The sequence below is a fragment of the Sitophilus oryzae genome, unplaced genomic scaffold, assembly GCF_002938485.1.
Source record: "Sitophilus oryzae breed Bouriz unplaced genomic scaffold, Soryzae_2.0 scaffold_358_pilon_pilon, whole genome shotgun sequence".
In the NCBI taxonomy this organism is placed as follows: domain Eukaryota; kingdom Metazoa; phylum Arthropoda; class Insecta; order Coleoptera; family Curculionidae; genus Sitophilus; species Sitophilus oryzae.
In genome coordinates this window covers 1,920,415-1,947,312 of record NW_022146927.1, presented here as the reverse complement: position 1 = coordinate 1,947,312, position 26,898 = coordinate 1,920,415, and the positions used below count along the sequence as shown (strand labels likewise).

The 26,898-nt window shown below is 33.5% G+C and overlaps 1 protein-coding gene across 2 annotated transcripts in view; it reads left to right on the top strand.

Annotated features, from left to right (window-relative positions):
- LOC115884974 (ephrin-A4) overlaps positions 1–25,825 on the top strand; it is a 401,696-nt gene extending 375,871 nt beyond the window's left edge. For both annotated transcript variants that reach the window (XM_030903705.1, XM_030903704.1), the window contains 2 exons: positions 16,362–16,584; positions 24,163–25,825. In XM_030903705.1, coding sequence (XP_030759565.1) covers positions 16,362–16,584; positions 24,163–24,563 — 624 coding nt within the window. In that variant the 3' untranslated portion in view covers positions 24,564–25,825. The remainder of the gene's footprint in view (positions 1–16,361; positions 16,585–24,162) is intronic.
- The last annotated feature ends 1,073 nt before the right edge of the window (positions 25,826–26,898 follow it).

The window sequence follows — 26,898 nt, the reverse complement described above, 5'->3', positions numbered from 1 at the left end:
ATAATAAATCGATATCTATATTCTTATTCTATCTATAGTCACGCATGCATTATCTAAACAGGTGCATTAGGTAAATGTCTCTTACCTTCAAATATAGCAAATAAATGCTCTAATTTCCATTTTTTCAGAAACTCCTTTAAAGAATCCATATATCCTAAAATTTGTATACAATATGCATTTAAAAAGCAAATTATGCAAAATTCCAAGTGGAAAATTCCAAGCAACAAAACCCGTGCGTACTATGATGTGCGACCTATGAAGTGCGACGTACGACTGATCGGACTGCCGACAGTACCGACTGATTGTATATAACGTCCTTCGTCATCGTCTTTGCGTGTCGTTATTATTTTTCATCAAAAGAGTATTTAGCTATTGAAAAAATGGTCATGTTTCTTGAATGAAGTACTTCCTAGCGTATTTTTCTTATTATCTTAAAACAAAGTAACTTGCACTTGGTTGAATGAAAATAGATTAAAGAGAAATTTTCGATTTTTTCAAGAAAACCAGTTTTCTTGAGTTAAGAGAGTTTTTCTTCAGGCAAAATATTTTCTTTTACGCTAAAATAAATTCTCTTGCCACTAAATTTCTTTTTTCAAGACCGATGACGACTTTAGTTCAAGTCTATCTTTTTTATCAGCGTACGAAACAAACGAGACAATCAGATTATGACCTCCCATCTTATGATCTCCCAAATACAATGGTGTAACATTCTTGTCCAAAAAAGTATAATAATATATCGAATAATTTCTAAAATATCCGAATATAAACAAATTAAAAGAAAAACATTGATTAGAACTCAAATCGACTCACCCTGTATTTACTATTGCCATTTCCCGCTGGATAGTCTGCGAAACTCCCCCCCCCCCTTCCCCCTCCAACTCGGCTGGCTTTTCCCTGTCACTTTTGACAGGCCGGGTCGGAGCAGCGTCTGTGTCCTTTTTTAATAATTCACCGGTTTTTCCGTATTTTCGTGGAAAGTCGGGAAAACGGCGCATCTGAAATATTTCGAGAAATGTTTTTATTTTTCCCGAGCAGAAGAAGATGCTAAAGATATATTAAAAGTTTTTGATGTCTCCATATAACTTTGGTGTTCTGTAATTGTATAATGTCTGATTCGATCTGTGATGTTACGAAAAGGTTCAACAACCGATTAAAATAAAACACTAATTCACCACTATTCAACACTATATTCTTAACACTGGACGAGCATTTCTATAACCATCTAGCCTTTTGGTAGTGATGAGCTTCTCCTAGTCTTGTTTTTGGACTCGCTGCAAGCCTCTTGAAAGTCTGGCACTTTACTAGAGGCACTTTCTACATCTACAGAAATAGACATAGAATTTTCAAATTAATAGTATGTTAAGTAATTTTATCTACGTCAGTGAGTTAAGAAGCTCTTAACTCACGCATTTTGAGTGAGTTAAGAGCTTCTTAACACACGCATTTTTATTACCACACTCCTTGTTTAGATGACTACCAAAGAGAAAAAAATATTTTGTAAAACATTTATTTTGCACTAAATTGGAAAAATATGTTATGAGTTATGAAACCTGTTCATTTCCATAGGTGTGTACTTTTTTTTCGGTGCACCATTTTTCATACTTAGAGTATCTATATTCATACTTCAGTCACAAATTACCTATAACAGATGCGAAAGAACACCGAATTACGCGTTCAGGTTTCTGTGACCTTCAGAAAGAGTTCATAGACAATCCGCATCAATGTATAGTTTGGGTTATTATTTGTTTGGGTGAAAATAATCTGCACCAATATGTTATTGAGGCATACAAAAAGGTCCACAGACTTCGAGACATACGAAAAATCAAGTCCATTTAGCGTGTGTCGCAATTATCACACCTTAAAAAATTAGTTTTTTATAGCTATAGCAACTGCATCGACTATGAAAAAAGCTGTGCGATTTTCATAGAAAATAAGGGCACCTGTAATTCATTTGAGAATGTTATAAATCGCTAAAAGAGGTTTCAAATCTCTTGGATTTCTATTAATAATAAATAAATTTTATTAAAAATTGAACTAAAATTGTTAGTACCTATCATTAAAAACAATTCAAATTCAAAAATTGTATCAGTCAAATTCCCTCATTTACGGTGAATATTAAAGTAAATATAAATACATCTCATTCTAAGCTCTACTTATCTTTAAGAAAAATTTAAATCATTGTTGCAATTGGGCCTTAATGCCATTTCGAATGAACAATAGTATTAATAATGTACATTATAATAATAATAAATTTTATATCATAGTGTGTATTAAAACTACTAAAACACTTTTAAATTGGTATTATATTAACAACTTTTGTTTTTTAATCCAAAAAAAAGTTACCAATTTTCTCAATCAAAATTCCTCAAAAGGACCTTCGTTTTCCCATGTTCATCAAGGTAGGTAATGGGTAAACGGTAAAAAAACAGGATAATGAAATTTAAAAAAATACAAAAATTGTTCAAAAGTGCCTCCCTCTTGCATTCAACAATAACCCAAACGATCATAAAATCCCTTCCTCACATTGGATAACATATCAGGGGTGACAGTGTCAAAGGCATTAAATATTTTCTGCCTTAACTGCTCCAAGTTTTGAATTTCTTCATGGCCGTAAATTTTAGATTTTATGTACCCCCATAAAAAGAAATCATTCACCGAGAAGTCAGGTGAAATTAAACGTCAGTCTAAACAAAACTGTTATTTTTGAAAACTCGTCAAAATTTGGACACACGCTAAATGGACTTGATTTTCCTATGTCTCGAAGTCTGTGGACTTTTCTGTATAATCTCACAGTAATTTAATAGATTGCTCGTCATATTATATTAGCTCGTAGGAGATTAGGAAATAAAAGATATTTATAGTATAAAAAATTAATTTATTTAACAAAATTTAATTAAAGATGTGACAAAATAGTTACATTTCTATTGGTTCTATCGGACTTTTTTCGACTATATAAATCTTTATTTTTTGTAAACTTTAATGCATAAAATATTTTCAATCTAATAAATAATTTAATGATGAGGAAATTTCAGGACTTATTTAAATAAGAGGAAATTTCTCATATGGGTGGTCAAATTCTATAGTTTTCATTATATCAAACAGCCTCTGAATGTTTTCTTCAGTGCAAAACTCATCAAAATTTAATATAAATAATTTTTCCAGCCTGTAAATAAAATGAACACATTTTTCCACTTTCATGATCAAAAGCTTTTAAATGGGTAAATAATTTCGAGTTATCCAGAGATTCGGATTCTTTTGCAAATTTTAGACAAATATCACATTGATGTATTTGAAGACCCTTTTTAATGGTGTAGTCAAACATAATTAAAGGCATTTTGAGTTGAAAACATTTCTCAGAGGCTGTTTGATATAATGAAAACTATAAAATTTGACCACCCATGTGAGAAATTTCCTCTTATTTACATCATTAAATGATTTATTAGATTGAAAATATTTGATATATTTAAGTTTACAAATAAAGATTTATATAGTCGAAAAAAGTCCGATAGAACCAATAGAAAGGTAACTATTTTGTCACATTGTTAATTAAATTTTGTTAAATAAATTAATTTTTTATACTATAAATATCTTATTTTTCCTTATAAATAAACACATTTGTATTCCATTTTAAATAAGATATACAAATTACCAAAACTTAGAAATAACAGTTCAAAAGTTCAACAAAAATCCTACACGCGTTTTTAAAAAGAAACATGTAACCACGCACTATGTCACTCCAGCAAGCGAATACGACACAGCATAGGTTTCCGGACTAAACGACTGGTGTATTTACACCACTCAATAGGCGTGTCGGGTTTGCCGAGCGGTTTCCGATGCAGTCGCTTTCTTTCGCATCTGTTATAGGTAATTTGTGCTTCAGTTTCGATCTTGCTGGAAGCAATCCAGAAATGGCTCTGAATGCCTCTTCTTCAATGTCAGAGGGAATACTTTCCGAATCGCTCATTTTTTAAACTATGACATCAATATTAATTACTGTCATATTGACATTGCTATGCATGGTGTTATTTGAATAAAGGTATTAAGGTAATTGATTTTTAGGATGGGTATATAGTTAAAAGTACAATAATTTTTAAAATTCATTGTGTGTTTTTATAGTTAGACGTAGATAAAATATTGTACAATACACGCGAGTTAACTCCATTAAGATACTTGTGGTGTGGTTAAACAACTCGTGCTACGCACTCGTGCAACTTTCACACGCGTAACTTAATGATGCTGTTAACTCACTGAACTGTGTATTAATTGTTTCAAATATATAGTATATTCTTCTACTATTTCCACTGTTGTGTTATTTATTAGAATGTATTTTCTGTCTATAATAGTTCCTTGGTCATTACTTTAGTTTTTGCTCGAGTTTTTGCTAAATTCATTTTGAGACCTACTTTATTGCTGGCTGTATTTAGTTCGTATTTTGTTCAATCGTTGTTGATCGCTCTGTATATACTAATATAATCTGGAAATTTTTTATAGGATAATGCAAAAACCAAAGCCTGTAGAGAGTCTACAGTCTGTGTTCGGATTTTAACTTTTGACACGAACAAGCACAATTTATCCCTTAATCCTGCTTGTACTTAGTTGTCCGTTGATTTTTTTTCTTTTGGCAAAATAAACCGAATAATATCGTGGTACCACGGCGGCGGTACCGTCTCAGATCGCCGGTGCCCCTCGTAACCGAGATGATTGATCGCCACTCGTTTTCCTTGTTCTTTTTTACCTTATCTTGTTCCTCGCCCATCCGTCTTTCTCTTTTCTTCTGTACAGGGTGGTCCGACAATAGAAGACGTCGCACAGGGTCGCATCAGATATTAGAGAATAAAGAACAAAAATTGTATTAGTATTAATATAACTTATTATTATACCTTAAAGGAAAGGATGATTAATTAACTTTAATCTTAATTTTTTTAAACCAGTACCTTTTGACATTATTTTTCTACAGTAAAATCTAAAATCCATTATTTACCTATCGTGTGACGTCGATATTTTACAGCTGCTCTAGTTTTTAGTATATGTTTAGTACGATACTTGTACCATATACGACGAGATGGTATACAAAGTTTATTGATGGTAACTTTACTAGTGTATAAGACTTTCTGCCTGGGCAGCGAGTATTAACTATAAACTGTGCTCTGGGTCTCCAGTTAATTTTCCATCGATTTTTCCTCCAATTGATTTCAAAAGACACAAAACACGTAATAACACGAATCAAAATGCATCATCTTCCAAAACGCCGCACGGTGGGGTATTAGCATGAAAGAGGTGATCGAAATTCGAAAAAGCAAATGTGTTTAAGATTTCCCAAAAAGAGATAAATGATAAGTTAAATCATGTCTGCCATGTATGGCGTTGCTATGGGTGTGTTTAGTTGCATTCATTTGTTTCAACGAAACGTCAAAGTTGTTACTTCTCACAGATAAGAGGTAAATGGCTAAATTTTATGTTTAAAATTATAAATTGTCGTTGTTCTTGGGCTCTTTTTACGTGTATATTATTGTTTTGATTGAAAATGGCTCAGCAAGCTGCAGGTATGTATTCTACAAAAACGTATTATTTATTTTGATATTCCCTATACTAACGATTTTTTTTGCAACTAAAAGTTAGGCGTTCAGAAAATTTGATTAAATTTGTGACATTTTTATTACACTTAGAGGTTTAGTTGCGCATTCGAAGAATTCAGCATATTGTCTATACACGTTTTACTTAGTAAACATTGGGCTTTCATACACTAAAATAAAATACTGCGACTTTTTGCGACTTTGCTGATAAAATGAGAAAAACATTCTTGGTTTCCTCTAATTTGCCAATCATTGATATACTAATGCGAGGTGTAAACCGCGATGGCATTCTTGTGTACAAAGCGATCGCATTAGTGTCATTAGCAGTATAGCACAATTTGGCATTAGTAGCGACTTTAGTGGTATGGGCATTGCTCGCGGATCAGTCGTAGCATTAGTAGTATTAGTTGCGATATTACTACTGGCATTAGTGACATTGACCGTGGAAACACTGGAACAGTGATTTTTCTTTCTTTTTTTAGAATCTACGAATTATCCTTTATTTTGTTCATATTATTTCCTCGTTAATTGAAAATAGCAATAATTTATATAAGGTCTACATAAAAAAATTTCGATCAACTATCTGTGTCAAATACACCACTGTGGCGCCGGGCATTTGACATAAGTTGACACAAAATTATAACCTTTAATTTTGCAAGACTTTGACAAGCCCCAAAAATCTGAAGGCGAGTTCAGACGCATCGGCGTCCGCTTGTCGTTCATCGTTCCGTCAAACCAATAGAATTGAAATATGATCTGTCATTTTTTAAATAAACCAATAAAACTGGTTAAAAAGAACAAGGCGCATGACGGATTCATATTTAAACCCATCCATAGTTAACTTAAAAGATATTAGAAACTTTTTTTAGTAAAATAAATAGATTGGTATGGGACGTCATCTGCTTTTCTTCTGTCATCGTCTGTCGAAATCTTACCTGAGAAAAAACAGAGTATATGAAATAGTCATATAAAAATTTGAATTTTTACTAGAATCGACACTTGTATTCTTGTATGAATTGTACTTGTATTCTTTCGTCATTGCCTTTACGGGATATAGGAGCCCAGAAAGTGTTTTGGACCATCCTGTACATCGCCTGTATCGTTCCGTCCTTGTTCGACCCGTATTTTTGGGTCGTACCTCGATTTTTTTTTGGTTTTGAGGCCGGTCGTACACTCTCTCGGCCGCTGTCAAAACGTAATTAATGAGGTACCGGCACATTTTCGTGAGCGCAACTCGACAATGTTGTGTGTCCGTTCCTCCGGCTGTGTTTTTTCCTTCTTCAAGTTTCGAATAGTGTCGGCTTTTTTCGGTACCGCGGCGTTCGGAAGGGTTTATTTTCGAAAATATTTGCGGTTTTCTTCGTTGAAAATGTTTTCCGCGTTTCAAATCACAAGTAAATTATCACTGTTTTTGTTATATTCCAATATAACTTGATGGAGAGTTAACCCGAGGTCTTCTTCTTCAAGATACCTAGTTTCATGTTTTTGTTTCATTTCTTATGTTTTTCAAGCATACAAATAAATTATTATGGCATAGAAAGTTACTTACTCAAAAGTACATATTCAAATCTAGAATGCCACTTTATCTAAAGAAGAAAGCATTCGACCAATGTGTATTACCAGTCATGCCATATGCATGCGAAACCTGGACACTTTAAGGTCGATTCTCGCTATACCTTCCGTTTCCATTCCATATTCGTTCCGTATTTTTATTGTATTGACGTTATACGTAAGCTTCCGTTCCGTATCAGTTACATACTTTTTATTGTACAATACATTACGAATGTTTTATTTTAAAAATTTGTTCACAAAGCTGGTGCGAATGTGAGAACTTGTCAACTCTGTTTCCGATACGCTTCATGGAAGGAAAGGATATCGAACGAAAGAGAAACGGAACGGATAGTGTGCAGTGTGCATTGTCCTATTCATTTACATGATATAATATTTAATGTAAACGGAAGGTAGTTGATACGGAAGGTATAGTGAGAATCAACCTTAAAACGGGCATTATTTATTCGTGTCCAACTCAGTATATGAAAAAAAATCAAGAAATACAAAAACACACATATAAAATATACAAAACGACCAAATTAATAAAAAAGGTACATCATACATTTAAAAAAAACATAGTCAAACAATCAACATAAATAGGAACAAAACTTGTACAGAATTAGACAAACTACAAAAAATATATATGCACACAGCGGTTATATACAGGATATCCAGTACTTGGTACACTCCAGAGCGTTGGTATTTCCCTCCGCCAGATCACTCTGATTGCATGTGTTTGGGAGATTTGGGCATACGAGAAGATGCCTCATATTTTGTTCCTCTCCGCATTCACAGGATACAGGTCCGTCAAGGTAGTCCCACTGGTTCATGTTTGTCTTGCATCTGCCAACCTGAGTACGCAAACGGTTCAGACTCCTCCACACCGGCCATGCCTGTTCCGCACCAAGTGGTAGGCCCTCTTTTGGCCTTAGAGCAAAATCGTTTGGAGTTGTTGAAGTTGCTGACCACAACTCTAGTCTATTTGCGGATGCCGTGCTGCTATCAAGTGGCTGGACGGCAGAAAGAAAACTTTTTCGAGATTTCAACCTGGGTCTAGCGGCGTATTGCCCGAAGAGCGGGTGCCGGGTATCGGAAAGAGCTTGCTGTTTCTCTTTCATGCTGGAAACTTGTCTCCTTATGTGGGGTGGAGCTATCCCGCTGATGAGGTGTAGCTGTTGGACCGATGTGAGTTTTAGGCATCCGGTGATTAGACGGCACGATTGGTTCAGCATCTTTTTGGCATGGCAGGAGCATTTCCAGACTGGTGCGGCATATTCGGCAACAGAATAGCAGAGTGCAAGAGCAGTAATTCTTAGTGTGTGCGGATTAGCCCCCCAGGTGGAACTTGCCAGCTTTCCCAACAGGTTGTTCCTTGTAGAAATTTTGGCCCTAGTCTTCTCGACATGATGTTTAAATGACAGGGTCCGGTCTAATGTGACACCTAAATAAGCTGGCCGTGGGCAAAATCTCAGTTGCTGATCGTTCCAATTGATATTTATTGCTCTGTTAGCTTCCCTGTTATTTAGATGGAACAAGCTAGTGACAGTCTTCGACGCGTTTGGTTTAAGGCTATTACCTCTGTCATATTTGGTTAGTGCGGTCAGGTGTAATGTTAAATTATCTTCAATTTTTTTTTATTTAATTTTTTCTTGGCTTTAGGTCAGGTAAAAATGAGAAAAACGGTTTTTTTTATATTAAAAATTTCATTGACGTTTCGACCTGGTAGGGTCTTTATCAAAATTTATTACTTGAACGTAGATTTCGGTCGTTTTGTTTTAGTTTTTATTTTTAATTTTTATTGTTTACTTATTACAATTTTATCATTTTCATTCTGAAATCTTAGCGAAGAAAATAATCCAATATCCAACATTGGTTTCCACACACATAACATAAACATATCAATACAGTCGTCACAATTTTTGTAAAGAGACATACACATTTAATGGATTTTACAATCAGTGTTGTAAATATATATATATATATATATATATATATATATATATATATATATATATATATATATATATATATATATATATATAGTATATATATATATATATATATATATATATATATATATATATATATATATATATATATTATTGACGATAATACCGTATGCTCGAAAAAAAACTGCGTCCCGTCGACCTCCCGTCCAGTTGGCTTGGACATTGACGATCGATGACAGTCCCCATATAATTTTCCATATAAAATGACAGCGATTTTCATTTCATAGTATGTATTTGGAAACAGAAAAAGTTGAGAAAAAAAATGCGTTATCTAATAGGCCAGTTCCAGCGGGAACAAAAGAAATGCAAATCAGGTACTGCATTGTTTAGATGAAGTGGATAATTCAAAATAGTTTTTTGCTTTTAAGTTATTAATGTTTTTAAAAGGCAGAAACACACCACGAGAAACAGCCGAGGCAAGTATTGAAAAGATAAGCTAATTGAGTTCAACTGTATCTAGATCTTGCTGGTAGGCTATGGCGGACTCAAAACCGCTTTTTTTCTCAACTTTGTTTCCATTTGTTCAAAAATAATTACGCACGCCGCTGCTGCGAGCTGAACCTCTTTCTCACCAAAACGATTCATGACTACGAAAACTATAATGTATATAGTAATATTTAACTAAAAAATAAAAAAGTTATAGGGGTGAGCCACTTTTGAGACTCACCCGGTAGATAGCTGCTTAATGCGTGAAGTATGACATTTGTGAAGAGACCTCAAACACTGACGTTATTTTTTTTTAGGTTTTATTGAAATTCTGATAAATCCAAACCACTATTAATCTATATATTTTGTCCTATTTTGATTGATTTTATTCGAAATATCGTTATCAAGGCGATCCAAACCAGCAAGGAGCGGTCAGAAATATAATATATAAATGAAAATCAATCTTTTTTCTGTCGTTTCTAGGTCGAACTAATAAGAATGCCGTCTGCTTTTACATAATACAATAAAATATTTTCGAGTCTATCTCATTTTGTCTCATTTCTTTTTAATATGTCAAGATATTATATACAGTTTAATTGGTATTGTAATTAGAATTTCGGAGATTGTTGTTATTGTCACGGGCAAAAAACGAAAGTAGTCTATAAATCTAGCACAAATAAATTAAGTATGATCGATGTTGATCAAGAACCTGGCAAGTTTTAGATCATTTTTCAAGATATATGGTTTAAAATGTCCCCATTTTTATTGTGAGCATGTGACAAGTTTTTTTAGTAGGTAATAAGTGAAAGACATATTTTTTGGTACATAGTATATATTCCTAATTATTGTAATTAACATTGTAAACTGTTTGTTAGGTTATGGTAGAAATATTTGTCAGATAAAAATTATGTTAAAATGATGTTAAGTGACAACATTTTCTTACGATTATTTGTATTTCGTAAAACAACTTCAATGTTTTAACAAAGAACACTTGATGAACTTTACGAAAAATATGATATTTTATGTTTTGATATCATATTTTATTTTTCATTATAAAATATAAAAAATTGTGGAAGTTATCATATACGATTTGAATTTGAACTATCTTCAATAACTTTCAAACGAGTCGATTAAATGAAAATTCATATCAAACCTTTTTTGAAGACCATTTAATTTCCTACAAGAATATGTATTGATTTTTACAATACGCTAATTTGTTAGACACAATAAAATTCCCCTAAAAAAGGTTTCCCCGTTTCTCCTCTTTCACCTCTTAATATTAATATTAAGAGCTCAAACTTTACCAGAATTTTTCTTTTATCATCCTGAACGATATTTTCATGCTAACTAAAAAGAAAAAACATATTTATTTTTTTTTTTTGATCAAAAAAATCGTTCATCCAAAATCGACTCTTGGTTATAGCCTAAGAGCTGACCACATATTTAGAGAACATATTTTAAGCAAGCTAGAATAACTAAAAATGTATAGTTTATTAACTGGTGAACCCAGAATCCTAAGTCTGGCTGGGGGGTTGGGGGTATTTCGCTACTGCGCAACCCATAACATTTGCAAAAAAAATAAATCCAAAAAACATTCTTTAAGCAACTTGAAATTTGTTTATTCTTAAATTTTAGCATCTATTTAACCTAGAAATAAGTGTGCTAGACTTTTTTTTTCGGGTTTAAAGTGTAACCAGACCATTCCAAATATGTTTAATTATTATACCTGGAAAACATACATTAGGCATTCTAAAATTTTTACAGCGTGTTTATTAGATGATATTAAAAAATATGTGTTAATTGCCAGACGAATTCAATGGGATTTAATACTTGCCAGACGCGAATAAAGATTTTAAATGAGCGCGACAAAAAAGTCTTATGAGTATCTATAAGCGCGAGAAAGATAGTTTATTGAGACCCGTCGGCAGCCGATGCGGCTGACGTAACGGTATTTTGGAGTATGTATACTTCAAATTTTCATAAAAACAATTTTTTTTTCGGTTTCATTTCAATTATTTGCAGGCTTTTAATTCAGAGATTATTTTGTTGGAATTAAGTTACCATGTACAAATATGTATTTATAAATTAAATATTGACGTTCATAGTGTTTATATATCAGTTTAGAATAATTACTGCAAATAAATATTTTAGTAACTACTAATTTCGCTACTAACTACTAAATCACAATGGATAAAACACATTTAAGTTGTGTAGTTTGTAAAAAAGTTACTAGTGACAAAGTTATTGTTTTTGATGAAGGCAGACTACAAAAATGCAAAGAATTTTTAAGAGTGCGCCAACAACATGGTTTAAAATTTAAAGAAGTGGTTTTACCAGAAAACGTAGTCCCGACAAAAGGGTACTATGTACGGTGCTAAAAAAATAAGTATTCTGGAATTTTATTAAAGTACCTACCATTGTTAATCTTTCTAAGTAGATTCAAAAGTAAGTAAAAGTGCTTTACTTTTATGCTTATGCGTTAAAATGACTTTTTATATTGTCAATCAGGTTGCAAAAATTAATAATAATATAATATGTCACACAAAAGTATAATAATAATTATACTTTTGTGACGTTTGAAAAAAATATATATTATTTTATTCAAATTTTTAAATAATTATTCGTCTTTTTATTCTTTCAGATACAAAATACTTAAATTAAAAAGGCTTCTTATTGAAAGGATTTTAATCATACATTTTTGCTTCTTTAAAAAATGTTTCTTTTTATTTATTCAATATTAGTTAGTTTTTTTTTAAGTTTTTACGACTCCAAAATGCTGTTACCGCCGGGTCTCAATAAACTATATCTTTCTCGCGCTTATAGATACTCATAAGACTTTCTTATCGCGCTCATTTAAAATCTTTATTCACGTCTGGCAAGTATTAAATCCCATTGAATTCGTCTGGCAATTAACACATATTTTTTAATATCATCTAATAAACACGCTGTAAAAATTTTAGAATGCCTAATGTATGTTTTCCAGGTATAATAATTAAGCATATTTGGATTGGTCTGGTTACACTTTAAACCCGAAAAAAAAGTCTGGCATACTTATTTCTAGGTTAAATAGATGCTAAAATTTAAGAATAAACAAATTTCAAGTTGCCTAAAGAATGTTTTTTGGATTTATTTTTTTGCAATTGTTATGGGTTGCGCAGTAGCGAAATACCCCCAACCCCCCAGCCAGACTTAGGATTCTGGGTTCACCAGTTAATAAACTATACATTTTTAGTTATTCTAGCTTGCCTAAAATATGTTCTCTAAATATGTCGTCAGCTCTTAGGCTATTAGGTTAAGGCGGGTTCTCACTTGTCAGTTTCGCTGACGCAGTCTGACTGATTCAGTGATACTGAACAAATAATGAACATCAGAACACATTTTCATGTTAAATGATCAGTAAATTCGTACTTTCAGTTAAAGTGAAAACCAGTTCTACTTTTTTCATTTTTGACTGATCATTATCGAATAATGAATAGAAACTGAAGCGTGAGAACTACATTTTCGTGATTTGTTCAGTTTACAAGTTATAGTTAATTAATTATTTTAATATATATCTGCAAAAAAATCCTTTATGGGTATTTCGCCACTGCACTGCAAGAAAATCTACAAAATAAAATAGTTATTTTTTTAAACACTTCTGCGTTAAACCTAAACGGACACTGCTTGTCAGAAGTTATGTTTACAGTTATACAAATTGGCTTAACAAAGAAAAAAATGCTTAACGTTTCGGAAAGTCTATCGTCGGAGCAAAAAAAAATTCAAAGAATAAAGAAAAAAGTATTTAAAATATTTAAATTCAAACTATTATGAGAACACGCTTTTTAAAGCAGATACGTCTACAAGAAACCGTTGACGTTCTGTTAAAATAGAACGTCAACGGTTTCTTGTAGACGTATCTGCTTTAAAAAAACGTTTTCTTCTTTCTCTGATTCACCAGAATATTCTGTAATTCATTTGCTAATTGTAAACAAACTTCGCGAACACCTGGTTTCAATTTTGTTTTAACCATTTTCGTGTCTGCGAAATCACCACGTTAAAATGTTTGGACCAACTGAATACTGAATGTAGCAAAACATGAAACGTGTGAATACAATCGTTGATTTTTATTTTTCATTGATAATGAATCAGTCAGACTGCGTCAGCGAAACTGACAAGTGAGAACCCGCCTTTAGGTTAATATTCCGTCAGATTTTCTTCTTTCTCTTTAAGACGCCGCATTTTTCTCTTTTTTTCCCTGCAGACGTCGCGACGCTAGTCATCCTCTCTCACCTGCGAGGGAACAGAGTGGCACGTGCCGTAGCCTCATCGGTATGCCGGACACGGCCGATTATCGTGCGTGCGGACGCATTTGTGTGCGAAAGGACACAGTCATCAGGCCGGACGCGTCCTGAAATATTAAATACTTCTGCTGGGCTTTTGTGTGATTTGTTTGTCAGTGGAGTAGTAGGTCAAATTGAGAGGCTTTGTCTGCTTTGTGACCAAACTTTTTTTGTGTTTTTTTTTCACTAAAATTGTTATATTTAGGCCCGATTGTACAAACATAGTTTAAACTCGAGTTCACGTGAACTGTGATAAGCGCTGAACTCGGCAATTATACAGGGTCGGTCATAAAGTTGCGGCACATCAAACTTTATCTTTTTTAAATAAAACCCCCTGTATATTATTGCATATTTCAATTATTTCTTCAATTTTAAGCAATAATCGAAATACACAATGTACATAAATTGAAGAATTGAAATGTTAAACGAAAATTTTGTAATTTCCAAACTTGATATACTCTCATTGTATACATCTATAAATGCTAACTTAAGAACTAATCTCACGTATTATTAAGTATTACAGTTTCGACAGAATCGTTAAATGAAACTGAACATACCGAAATTAATTAAATCAAATTGTTTAAGTGATATTTTCAAAAGTCAAGAACTCGGAAATGGTTGGGTTGAGGTACATTGTATGTAGGTACCTAAATATAGGTATTTCGATTTTTGCTGAGAATTGAAGGAAGAACCGAAATATGCAATAATGTACAGTGTGTCCCATTTTGGTTGAAATCATAGGGTATCTCCATTATTAGTGAAGATAGAACGGTACGGTTTGCACAAACCTGTCCCGCTTTTTCGTCAAACTGAAGATGCCGTAAACAAAATTTTCATAGCCCTCTTCATTTCTGAGCTACAGGGTCTTTTCGAAAATTTTGCAATTTGGGACACCCCTTGTATCTCCGTTATTGTTAAAGGTATCGAGAAGGCGAAAACTGCTTATTGTAGAACTTTTTACGTAGAATACAGTGGCGTAGTCTGTTTTTCTACCAAAAAAATATTTTTGAAAATATGAACTAAAGTTATGTTTTTTCAAACGGAACACCCTGTATATTTATAAATCATATGATCTGTCTTGCTATGAGCTTCTCAAAAATATATATCACTCTATATTTATTTTTACTATTTACTGCAATATTTAAAATATATCATTTTCTTATTAGTAGGCCGTGATAAATAACAAAAAATCAAAATGGTATTTACTAAAATAGTCATACACATATTAAAATTTATTTGGGATTGATATATTTTACTTTCGAAATAACTGTTACCACTGAAACTGTGAATATATTTTTCTTTTTTTATAACGGGATGGGTGTGCAAATATCTAAATCTTGAATTATTAAAGCATTTTTCAGGTGTTCGAAATTGTTGTAGTGCCCACGATATATTTCGTATTTCGAAAATCCCCAAAATCAGAAATCGAGAACGACGAAATCCGGGAATCGAGGAGGCTATCAATATGTGTTCATTGGTTCCAATTCATTGATTTGAAAAATAATAATTTAACAGTATTCTAATATTTCCATAGTTATGTGGGGAATGTTCCCCATCTTGCTGAAAGTATATTTGACGTAAATTAGCTAAAGGAATATCTAAAATTTCCGATACGATAGATTAGTCTTACGTATACACGTATTCCAAGATTTACAAATAGCGGTAGAGACTTAAGTTTCCCTAATATATAAAGAATTTATTAGCGGCTCCCAAAATAAAACAAAAGACAGATAGCAGTATACTTTTAATAATTCTTTAGATTCTTTTATTATCAATCATGGCCTACTAATAAATATGATCTTTTAATAAAAACTTTTAAATATTGCAGTAAATAGTGAAAATAAATATAGAGTGATATGTATTTTTGAGAAGCTTATGCCAAGACAGATCATATGATTTATAAATATACAGGGTGATCCATTTAAAAAACATAACTTTAGTTCATATTTTCAAAAATATTTTTTTGTAGAAAACAGACTACGCCACTGTATTCTACGTAAAAAGTTCTACAATAAACAGTTTTCACCTTCTCGATAGCTTTAACAATAATAGAGATACAGGAGGTGACCCAAATTGCAAAACTTTCAAAAAGACCCGGTAGCTCGGAAACGAAAAGGGCTATGAAAATTTTGTTTACGGCATCTTCCGTTTGACAAAAAAGTGAGACAGGTTTGTGCAAACCGCACCCTTCTATCTTCACTAATAACGGAGATACCGTATGATTTCAACCAAAATGAGACATCCTGTACAGGAGGTTTCATTAAAAAAAAATAAAGTTTGATGTGACACAACTTTATGACCGATCCTGTTTATCTAATTGTGATTAGGCTTTTTGCAAAGCGACTGAAAATAGATAGGTTTTTTGTAAAAAATATTTCTTTGGTTTAAAAAGCCGGCGTTTAATATTCAATGTATATTTAGTTGCCTACCTTACTTTCTGTTACTCTTTTTTACTTCAATACCAATTATTGCCCTTTTTCCAGGTGAACCTGATCTGTCCGGTGTACACGCCCAACACGCGGGACGACGACGAGATGGAGAAGTACATCATCTACAACGTGTCCAAGGACGAGTACGAGACGTGTCGGATAACGAATCCGAATCCGCGGATTATCGCCGTGTGCGACAAGCCCTACAAGCTCATGTACTTCACGATCACGTTCAGGCCGTTCACGCCGCAACCTGGTGGCCTGGAATTTCTACCAGGTGAGTTGTTATTATAGAGATATGGATTAAAACTTATAAAAATAAAGCAAAACTAGTTATTATCGATCGGAAACAATTCGTAGATCATTTGGTAGCAAGTATTAAGCTTCATTCAGAACCTCGAAATTTGTGGAATAAATTAGTGGTTTTAATTACACTTTATACTTTTTAGTTTACGATCATTCACAAGGTTTAGAAAACACAATTAAAACTAATAGAATATCCTAGCAACAGTACGTTAGTCAGTTGTATCCATAGAGAAAGCCTAATATTTAGCGTATAAAACAATCATCTTTTGATTTCTAACTACAATTTCTCTTTGGGATCATGTTTGATCCCAAACCCCAGCATCCCTAACCCAACCCTAACCCGCTCGGAGGACTTGGGCCCATTGCGATACCCCTGTTATTGTTGTGTCAAACCTTCCTCTCATTCTTTCTTTGCGTTAAAGCACTTCCAGCTCTTTGCAAAGTTCCTGATGTCGCTGATGTTGGCTTCTGCTGCTTCCTCTAGTCCCTCCAAAAAACCTTGCCCTAAAGTTTTAAAGCGTCGGTATTCCAGTGCCGGACAGTGGCACAGCAGGTGCTCTATGGTTTCTTCTTCCTCTCCGCATTCTCTGCAGTAGTCGTCATTGGAAATCTTCCGTCTCACGAGGTTTACCCCCGTGGGACAGTTTCCAGTGAGGACACCTACAATTATGCGTACTAGGTCCTTTTTGTGCTCTAGTAGTCGTTTTATCTTTTTGCTATCTAGCACTGGCCATAGTCTTCGAGCTGTAGCGCAGTCCTCACGGTGTTGCCACGTCTCTTGCTGCTTGGCCTTGATGGCAGTTCCTATCAGTTCCTTCAGTGTGTTGATCCTAGTTCCTTCAGTGTGTTGATCGTCACAAGTGGTGGGTCACCTGCCACGGCCTCTCCCCTGGCCCCATCTTTGGCGAGTCTGTCTGCTTGCTGATTACCCACCACCATTGCTGTGGCCTGGCACCCAGCACAGAGTAGTCCCGCCCCCTACGACGCAGCCAGGACAGTGCTTCTCGGCATTCCATCACAGTTTTCGATCTCACTAACTGCATGGTAATGCTTCTTAAAGCGGCCCAGCTGTCAGAGTATATCACTATATTCCCTATTGGTCTATCAGCATTTTCTCTCGTATACAACTAGCCGCTTCCTTTGTGACGTAAACCTCTGCTTGTAGAACATTTGAGTCATCCGATAGCCTTAAAGATTGTCTGATGTCTAATTCTGAATCCTTACATTGAAATTAAAGGAACAAACTTCTACGCTAATCAAAACCACTAATTTATTCCACTAATTGCCAGGTTCTGAATGAAGCTTTAAGATTTTTAAGATCCCTAATTTTTCTTATTGCCACACTTTCTTGGTCATGATCTTCTGTCATGTTATTTTTATGGCTAGTCAATTGTGTCTTTCGTTTGAATACCCATTCGTTTACACTTACTTAAATTTAAAATAATTATTTTTGCTTAAGAGCAAATTAGTTTCAAGTGAGTTGAGAATTCATGTAAATGATCTAGCAAACAATCCCATAATCAGACCTTGGTACTGTTCATTATACATACCGTAATTAACCACTAAATGTAGCTTGATCTTTATCTCCGACATAGATACCATGCATTTCATATATGTATGTCATTATGAGATACTAGGAAAAAATAAAAAGGATAGTTTTTATAGTTTGGATTTTTTCTGACATATTTATGTTGCATTCTGTTGTAGACTCAAGCACAATAATATAAACAGAAAAAACTATGCAAGACGAATGTACCCAAAATCTGCAAACAAGATGTAATAGAAAAACGCTTTCGCCACTTTTTTAACTTATTTACTAAAAAAATCTTAATAAATAATATTTATTTATTAGGAATGAATATCGACATCGAACAAACAATATACGCGTGTACATCTCTAACACTTTTCTTTCCTGTATATTTGTACGCGAACATTTTTGCGGCTTTTCAAGTATGTACCTTTTTTGGTCGTCTTGAAAACAAATTCTAATAGAAAATATTAATATCGAACAAAAGTGTATCGATTTATCGATATAGATACGTGTACATATCTAACAGGCATTTTTTTCTTTCCTGTAAATTCGAGTGCGAACACTATTTGAGGCATTTTCGTAGCTTTTCCAATACCTTCCCAAGTCATCTTGAAAAAGAGACCCTAATATAATATATCGATAACGAAAAAAATAATAAATATATCGATACATGCGTATATCTCTAACATGCGTATTTGTCTTTCCTGTAAATTCAAATGCGAACATTTCCGTGTCTTTCTTTTCTTCTTTTCCAGTACTTTTCTCTGTCGCCTTGAAAAAGAAAGTTGTAGTATTATTCAATCGATATCGAACAAAAATATAAATATCGATACGTCTGTACCTACATCTCTAATATGCTTTTGTCCTTGTCCGGACAATTTTGTTATCTTCTGCAGTTGCTTTGAAAAAAAAATCGAATCGAAAATATCGATATCGAACAAAAATATATCAATACCTGCGTATACCTCTAACAGGCGTTTTTCTTTCCTGTAAATTCAAGTACGAACACTCTGAGGCATTTCGGGGCTTTTCCAGTACCTTCCCAAGTCATCTTGAAAAAGAGACCCTAATGTAAAATATCGATATCGAAAAAAAATATCGTTACGTGACATCTATAAAATATCTTTTAGATCTGCAGTCGCTTTGAAAAAAAAAACTCGAATCAAAAATATCGATATCGAAAATAAAATGTTCGATACTCTAGTATATCCCTAAATCCCGAAGATATATTTATTTTTTTGTATGATTTTTCGACCGATCCGAACATTCCCGTGGCATTTTCACTTGAATGTTCGCATCGCATAGAAATAATAATAAAACATATTGATATTTGATATCCAACAAAAAAAATATCGATGGATCTACATCTCTAACATGTATATTTTTATTTTTTGTAAATTCGAATTTTCGTAGCTTTTCTAATACCTTTCACACTGGTCTTAAAAAACTGTAATAGAAGATATCGATATCTTTCTTTTCCAGTGTCCTTCCCCTGTTACATTGAAAAAAAACTACCTAATATAAAATATCGATATCGAACAAAAATATATCGATACGTGTGTACACCTGTAACATGCTTTTTCCTCCCTGCTTGAACAATTTTGCGGCTTTTGCAGTGCCTTCTGTTCGTCTTGAAAAAAACTCGAATCGAAAATATCGATATCGAATAAAAAATATATAGATACGTGTACAAAATAAATCCGTGCATGGACGGCTTCCCCACTGCCTTCTCCTGGCGCCTTGAAAAAATATCGAACAGAAAATATCGATATCGAACCAAAAAATTATCGATACGGGAGTACATCCCTAAGATATGTTTTTTTTTTTCGGTGAATTCGAGCGATGCGAACATTCCCGTGGCATTTTCACGGCCTATAACCGTCTGCCTTGGCTGTCGCCGCTTCGGCTTAGCCCCCATTTTAAAATGTATCTAGCCATCGGAAATAATAAATAAGGCGGCGCGCCGAGCCGAGAGATGGACATCAGGATAAAACCGAAAAATAATTCCGGATCTATGTAAATGCGAGTCGAAAACCCGTTTTTACACGAATTCTCGACCGTTGTCTGAGACCTGTGGTCGCATTTGGCCTGTCGGTATTCGTAATATCTAAAATATTCCTACCGTTTGTTCGGTGACGGTACCACTGTCATAATGACAGGCCGGGTTTTGAAATATCGACGTACCTACCTGTCTAACTTAATTAGATTTTACGATGGAACCTTTTTTCAAAGGTGTTTTATTTAAAGAATATGTATATCGTCTATGTTTAACATTTCTTACACCCTGTAAAGCCCCAAATTATGTTTCAACATTTTTTGCGTTTATTATAGTTCCGTTACTTTTCCAGTAGCTTCCTCGGTCGCGTCTTAAAAAATAAACTTTTAATAGAAAATATCGATATTCAAGAAAATATATCTCCAACATGGGTATTTTTCTTCGAAAAATGAAAATTTCGGTGTCTTTTCCAACGTCTTCCTCAGCCATCTTAAAATAAAAATTCAATTGAAAATATCGATATCAAACAGAAATATATCGATATCTCTAACATGCGTTTTTTTTTCGAAAATTAATATTTTCATGTCTATTTCAGTGTCTTCTTTAGCCGCCTTAAAATAAAAATTTAATTGAAAATATCTATATCGATATCTCTAACGTGCGTATTTTTCTTCAAAGAATGAATATTTTCGTGTATTTTCCAGTGACTTCCTCTGCTGTCTTAAAATAAAATTTTCAATTGAAAATATCGATATCGAACAAAAATATATCAACATCTTTAACATACCTACGTATTTTTCTTCGAAAAATTAATATATTCCTGGCTTTTTCGCTGCCTTCCTCATCTGCTTAAAATCAAAATTCAATCAAAAATATCGATATCGAACAAAAATATATCGATACCTCTAGCATGCGTATTTTTCTTCGAAAAATGAATATTTCTGTGTATTTTCCATTTCAACCCTCCTCTGTCGCCTTGAAATAAAAATTCAATCGAAAATATCGATATCGATCAAAAATATATCGATACGTGTGTACATCTCTAACATGTGTTTTTCGTTCCTGTCAAACAATTCCGTGTCTTTTTAGTACTTTCTGCGGTCGTCTTGATAAAAACTCGAAAAAAAGTATCGATATCGAACAAAAAATTATGGGAAAATAATAATTTGCAAATATTTTGAAACTATTCTATTTAGTTACAAAGAACTTTTATACAGTTAACTTTATTTTTGACGACAAATAATTGAAAAAAGGGTGTTTAAGATTTAAAATTAAAATGCAATCTTGGAACGAATTTTATACCCGAAGTATAAAATTCCGTCACAGTAACCGTAGACACCGCGAAATTAAACCCTCCAGAAAGCAAAGAATAATCAATAAACCCTATACGGCATATACGTACATACTTAAAATACACCTTGTTTTTACCGAAAAAAATCGCACGTGTCTGCATGCCATTCACTCACCTCCAATTGTTTACAGACCTTGCTCGGATCGATAAGGGCTTTCCCTTACCATCCCTTCCCCCCTATTTTCCCGCTCACCATCTCCCCTTCGCCCTATGTCTCGAATTCTCCCCCTCTCCTGCACAGTTAGTTCATCGTTTATCCCAAACCTCCAACGTTGTGCCGCTGTCAACCCTCGTGCCTTCTTCGTTTTGTCCTCCCCTCTACTGTCAGCTACCCCTTGGAGCAAGTAACCAAGACGACACTGTCGTTGGTTACGAGTGGGGATTAAGGGGAGAGGTCATTAAAAATTCATCAAAAAGGTGCGGGGGAGTCTTGTTCTGAGAATGGGCTTAAATTAATCTATTATATCGAAATATATTTAGGTTATTGCTTTTTATATACCTATAGAATAAATAATGTCATTGACAATGAGAACTAAATACAGGGTGTCCCAGACTGAGCGTGCATTAGAAGTTTCTAGAGAACTAAAATATGTAGATCGGATATTTTTTGCACATTATTGTTTCACAACGAGTTCTATCGATTAAAAATATTTTCAATAAAGTTGACAGCAACTTTCTTATTTTAAATGGGTACCCCCATTTTTTATTACATACTTAAATTCTCTGTAAAATTTTATGAATTTTGATATCAAACACTCTGTAGTTAATATTACCTGTTTTTGAGAAAAAAAAATATTTAAAATTTTTGGAGGAAAAAAACTGCCTGTCAAAAAAATGTGTATATCCTAAACGTCAAATTTAGCGATTATCGCAGCCATTTTGACATAAGGACTGTCTTCTCTTTATGTAACAGTGGCTATCTATTTCAAAGATTCAATTGCTCTAATGTTATTTAATATTGGCCGTAGCTGTCAAGGAATTAAGCGATTAAGCATAAATATTTTTTTTTCGAATGGAAACTCACTTTTTTTATTTCACTAGTGAAAAGGTTTTCCAATTCGTTACTTTTTGAGTATATATTTTTCTATACCTAAAATAAATCGTTTTTAAGTTATTTCAGATTTAGTTTTAAAGGGTATATTTTCTTGATTTTAATCAGTAGCCTATGACTAAACGTCAAGTGATGTAAAACAATAGATCTGGCCATGTCATATTGTGACACTTTGTTCAAAAAGCAGTATGTTATCGATCATCATTTCCAAGCCAAATTTGCGCCGTTTTTTTTTTCGATCCTACGAATTCGATTATATTATTAATAATATCAATAATATCAACTATTAGATATCACTAAAGAACGAAAATACGGAGATATGTTTTTATAAATACACTTTTTAAACTCTTAAGGCTGGCAGTATTTATAATATAGGAAATATTTTTAATAGATAGATCTCGTTGTGAAACAATGATGTGCAAAAAATCTCCGATCTAGATATTGTAGTTCTCTATAAACTTCTAATGCATGCTCAGCCTGGTACACCCTGTATACCTATAGAATAAATAATAATAATAGAATGTCATTGCCAATAAGAGCTATAATATGGTGGGTTTCGTTTCCAAGTTGCGGACCACACCAGATCTGAAAAGGTCTCAAAAATGTATATCTAAAATTACAGTGAAATAATTTCAAAATCTAACAATAACAAACAAAAGAAGAGAATAAACACGACCGCACTGAATCTGAATATTACAAACTTTTACTTTTCTGTCTGAAAAACTTTTGCCCGATGTCTATAGAACGAGATAATATTAAACGTCAAACTCCGAGACGAAATTTATATCTATGGCTTTTCCGCTTTTCCCTTTCTCTGTGGAAAAGCTATACGGCGATCGTTCTTTGCCGGGAAACCCCGTTCAGGGGAAAAGACGGTTAAGTGTAGTGAGAGAGCGAACCTTTTGAAGCCAGTGACTTGTTTAAAGGAATAATAAATGTCCACTTAGAGCTGAGTCTCGTTCGTTTTTCGGTACGATTACACGCCGACTTAGGTTCGTGTTCGTCCCGATTAAATGGCCTAACAGACGAGCGAAGACGATGGGAAATATAGGTACGTTTGTAAAAGTATTCGTTGAAAGGGAAAAATAAGAAGGAAAACTAGTATATTTTTTTTTTATTCTTTGTGGCCCCAATTTAAGCATGTTTTTTCTCTTTATGCTCTTAAAAAAAGTTGGTAGACACTTCAAAGAAATTCTCTCCAAATATGAGCTCTTTATTTTCATAGGAAGGTCCTCCGCCTTTCAGTTTTCTTTTTTTTTTCTTATTATTAGAAAGAAAAATTAATATATCGGTATCTGCTATTTGGAAACAATATCTCGTCTCATATATTATATATTATTTATTATTTAAGAATACGGAAAGACTCGCCCTGTATACTCATTGATATTGCAACAGCTCGCCCGCCCTGCCGAATCATTAACAACTTTAAAATGATCCAGATATTCTTTATTTTCATTATAACTTCAGTTACTAAATTCAATGTCTATATCAAGAAAAAGCCGGATTATTCGATTCGCCTGCGACATATATATTTATACAAAAAAAAAGACCGAAATAATTACAATAATAAAGAAAATAATTTATACAACATAATATAACACTATTTTTTTTTAATTCCAGGCCACGACTACTATTTCATCTCCACGTCGACCTCAGACGACCTCCACAGGAGGATAGGCGGCCGTTGCACCACCCACAACATGAAGATCGTCTTCAAAGTATGGGGCCCACCCTCCCAACCACCCACAGCTCCGCCTCAAACCCCTCCACCGCCGCGGCCCACGTGGTACCCCGTAACCCCGCCCCCGCAGCGTCCGACGCCACCCCCAGTCACGCCGCCTGCTACCAGAGCCACGCCCCTTACCACGAAAAAGTCCAAGGCCTACAACAAGCACCCGAACGAGGTGGTGAAGAGCGAGGAGCTGACGCTGGGAGGCGGGACCTGTTGGCTGGCCCCGCCCCGGATAGGCGTGATTATGCTTGCGACGGGCGTGGCGATAGTTTTGGCGCAGTGGCGATGAACTCGATAGTTTTTTGTGAGAATCGAACCACCTTGTTGTTGTTTTACCTTTAAACGTACCCGACCGTGTATTTTCGTGATATATATTTATAAAATATAGAAAAAATGGACTGGTTGGTGGTCAGAAACCAGAAAAAGAAGTCCCGTTCTACCCTGATGTCCTCTTATGAGAAAAATTGTGATACCTAACCTCTTTTTTCCCCCTTCGTGTGTTCGTGCGGGATTTAAACGGACACCCTGTACGATAAAACGGAACTAGGACAGTATGTATGTGCGTGTACTCGTCGATAAACCGGAAATGTTGAGAAGGAACAAGGAAACACTGCATTTATTTATACGTTACACGTATTTCGGCAGGGCTATATCTCTAAATCATTTTATATACAGCAAAATAATGCCTTGTTTAAACACTGTAAAAGTCGGTCCTATTCTCTTATCTTTCTAACATCTCTAAAAAAATAAAGTCGATATAAAAAAGTTCGATAAGGTCGCCCATCCTTATACAAACTTACATTTAAATCTAATAAATGTTGAAATTCTTTATTTTTAATGGTATACAGGGTGGGTTTTTTTTAATAATAACTTTAATATTATTATCGATATCTTTATGAAACTTCATACACGTTTTCTATGCATCGAGAAGTCTCTTTTGATGTACAAACAATTTTATTAACTTCGACCATGCTTCAAATTATATTTATATTTGGAGAAAAAAATGGTACGCTACTGACTTTTCTTTTATAAACGATTTTCATCCGGAAAGATATCTATAATAACATTAGAATTTTAATGAAAACCATTTTCCAAAAGGAATACCCCGTATATGTCTTGTTTAATTTTAGAGATGCAGCCTTGTCAGAATATATCACCGTTCTGTGGTCCCCTAAAATGTTATACGAGAAATAACAAAAAATTGAAAAAAATACAACAAAAAATGTTTACTATAATATTTATTATTTAAGAATACGGTATAAAAAAAAATAAACCCCTCTCACACTTAATATATTTATATCAAGCGATGATAAATGTGTGGTCCTAATAACCGTGTATACACATCGTATCGAACTTTTTTCCGTCAGAAAAAATCGACTTTTTAAAGGTTTAGAAGAATAACGTCAAAAAACTAATGAGAATACGAATGACAATAATAATTATAAATATACACTCGATACTGAATAAAAAAGAAAAAAAACTGACATTTAAAAAAGTAAAAAGATCGATATGGAGAAAAAAGTTCGATACGATCGCCCATCTCTACACAAACCGAAAAAATTCCCTTTCCCCACCGTTTTTGTATGTTTATATTAATCGAATATCTATACTATATATTTACCCGAAAATATTATATTTGGCATTAACATTGCATGACGAAAGGACCTAAATAAAAATGAAAGTGAACTCAGAACGACCTAAGTAAAAAAATGTTGAAAAAAAAATTGAAAACCCCCTTATGACAAAAAATATTTATATAAATTATATATATTATATTATATGAATGTAGAAAATCGATTTTTTATGATCGATACCAACAAATCGATATCTTTGTTATTGTTTTCTCCTACTGATTTATCTTTAGAATCGTATTTTTTTAAAGATAATGTAATATATCCAAAATTTTTTTTTTTTATACTTTGGTTTGTAGAAAAAATATTTTTGTATGTTATACATTTATGTCTGGCTTAAAATCGCACGGAAAAAACATCGGTCTATGTGACATCGATTCGTGAAGTAGTAGTGATGTGCAATAGTATCGATACACGTCGAAAAAAAAATCGATAACATCTTTCTTTCGCTTTATGAAGTCCTTGTTTGCTATGATGTTTCGTCAGGCCTATATTAATAGTTTTCTACGTGTCCGCAAACATATTTTTTTCGCGTGACAGCGGTATACTATTTTTATTTTATTTATACATTTCTTGAACAGAACTGTATCTAAACATAGGTAATTCGAATTTTAAAATATCATAATAATTATTTTAAAACAGCTTTTTATAAATTTATTTTAAGAATATCAAATATTTATACAGGGTTTTTCACCACATACGACATGGAGTATTGTGGCTAAACGATTAGATTTTTACAAATTGTAAGTTTTGGGTTCGTTAAAGGACTATTAAAGCTACAATTTAAAAATATTTTTACAAGATACAGAGTGTCCCAAATAAATAAAAAAATATAAAGTTGCATTTTTTTAAATGGAACACTCTGTATATTATTACATTTTTAGTTTCTATGATTAAAATAAAGGTAAACTTGATTAAGGTTTATCACCCTTCAACCTTATCGTTTTTGAAATATTTTCAATTTTGTGAAATTGCATTAATAATTTTTAAGGC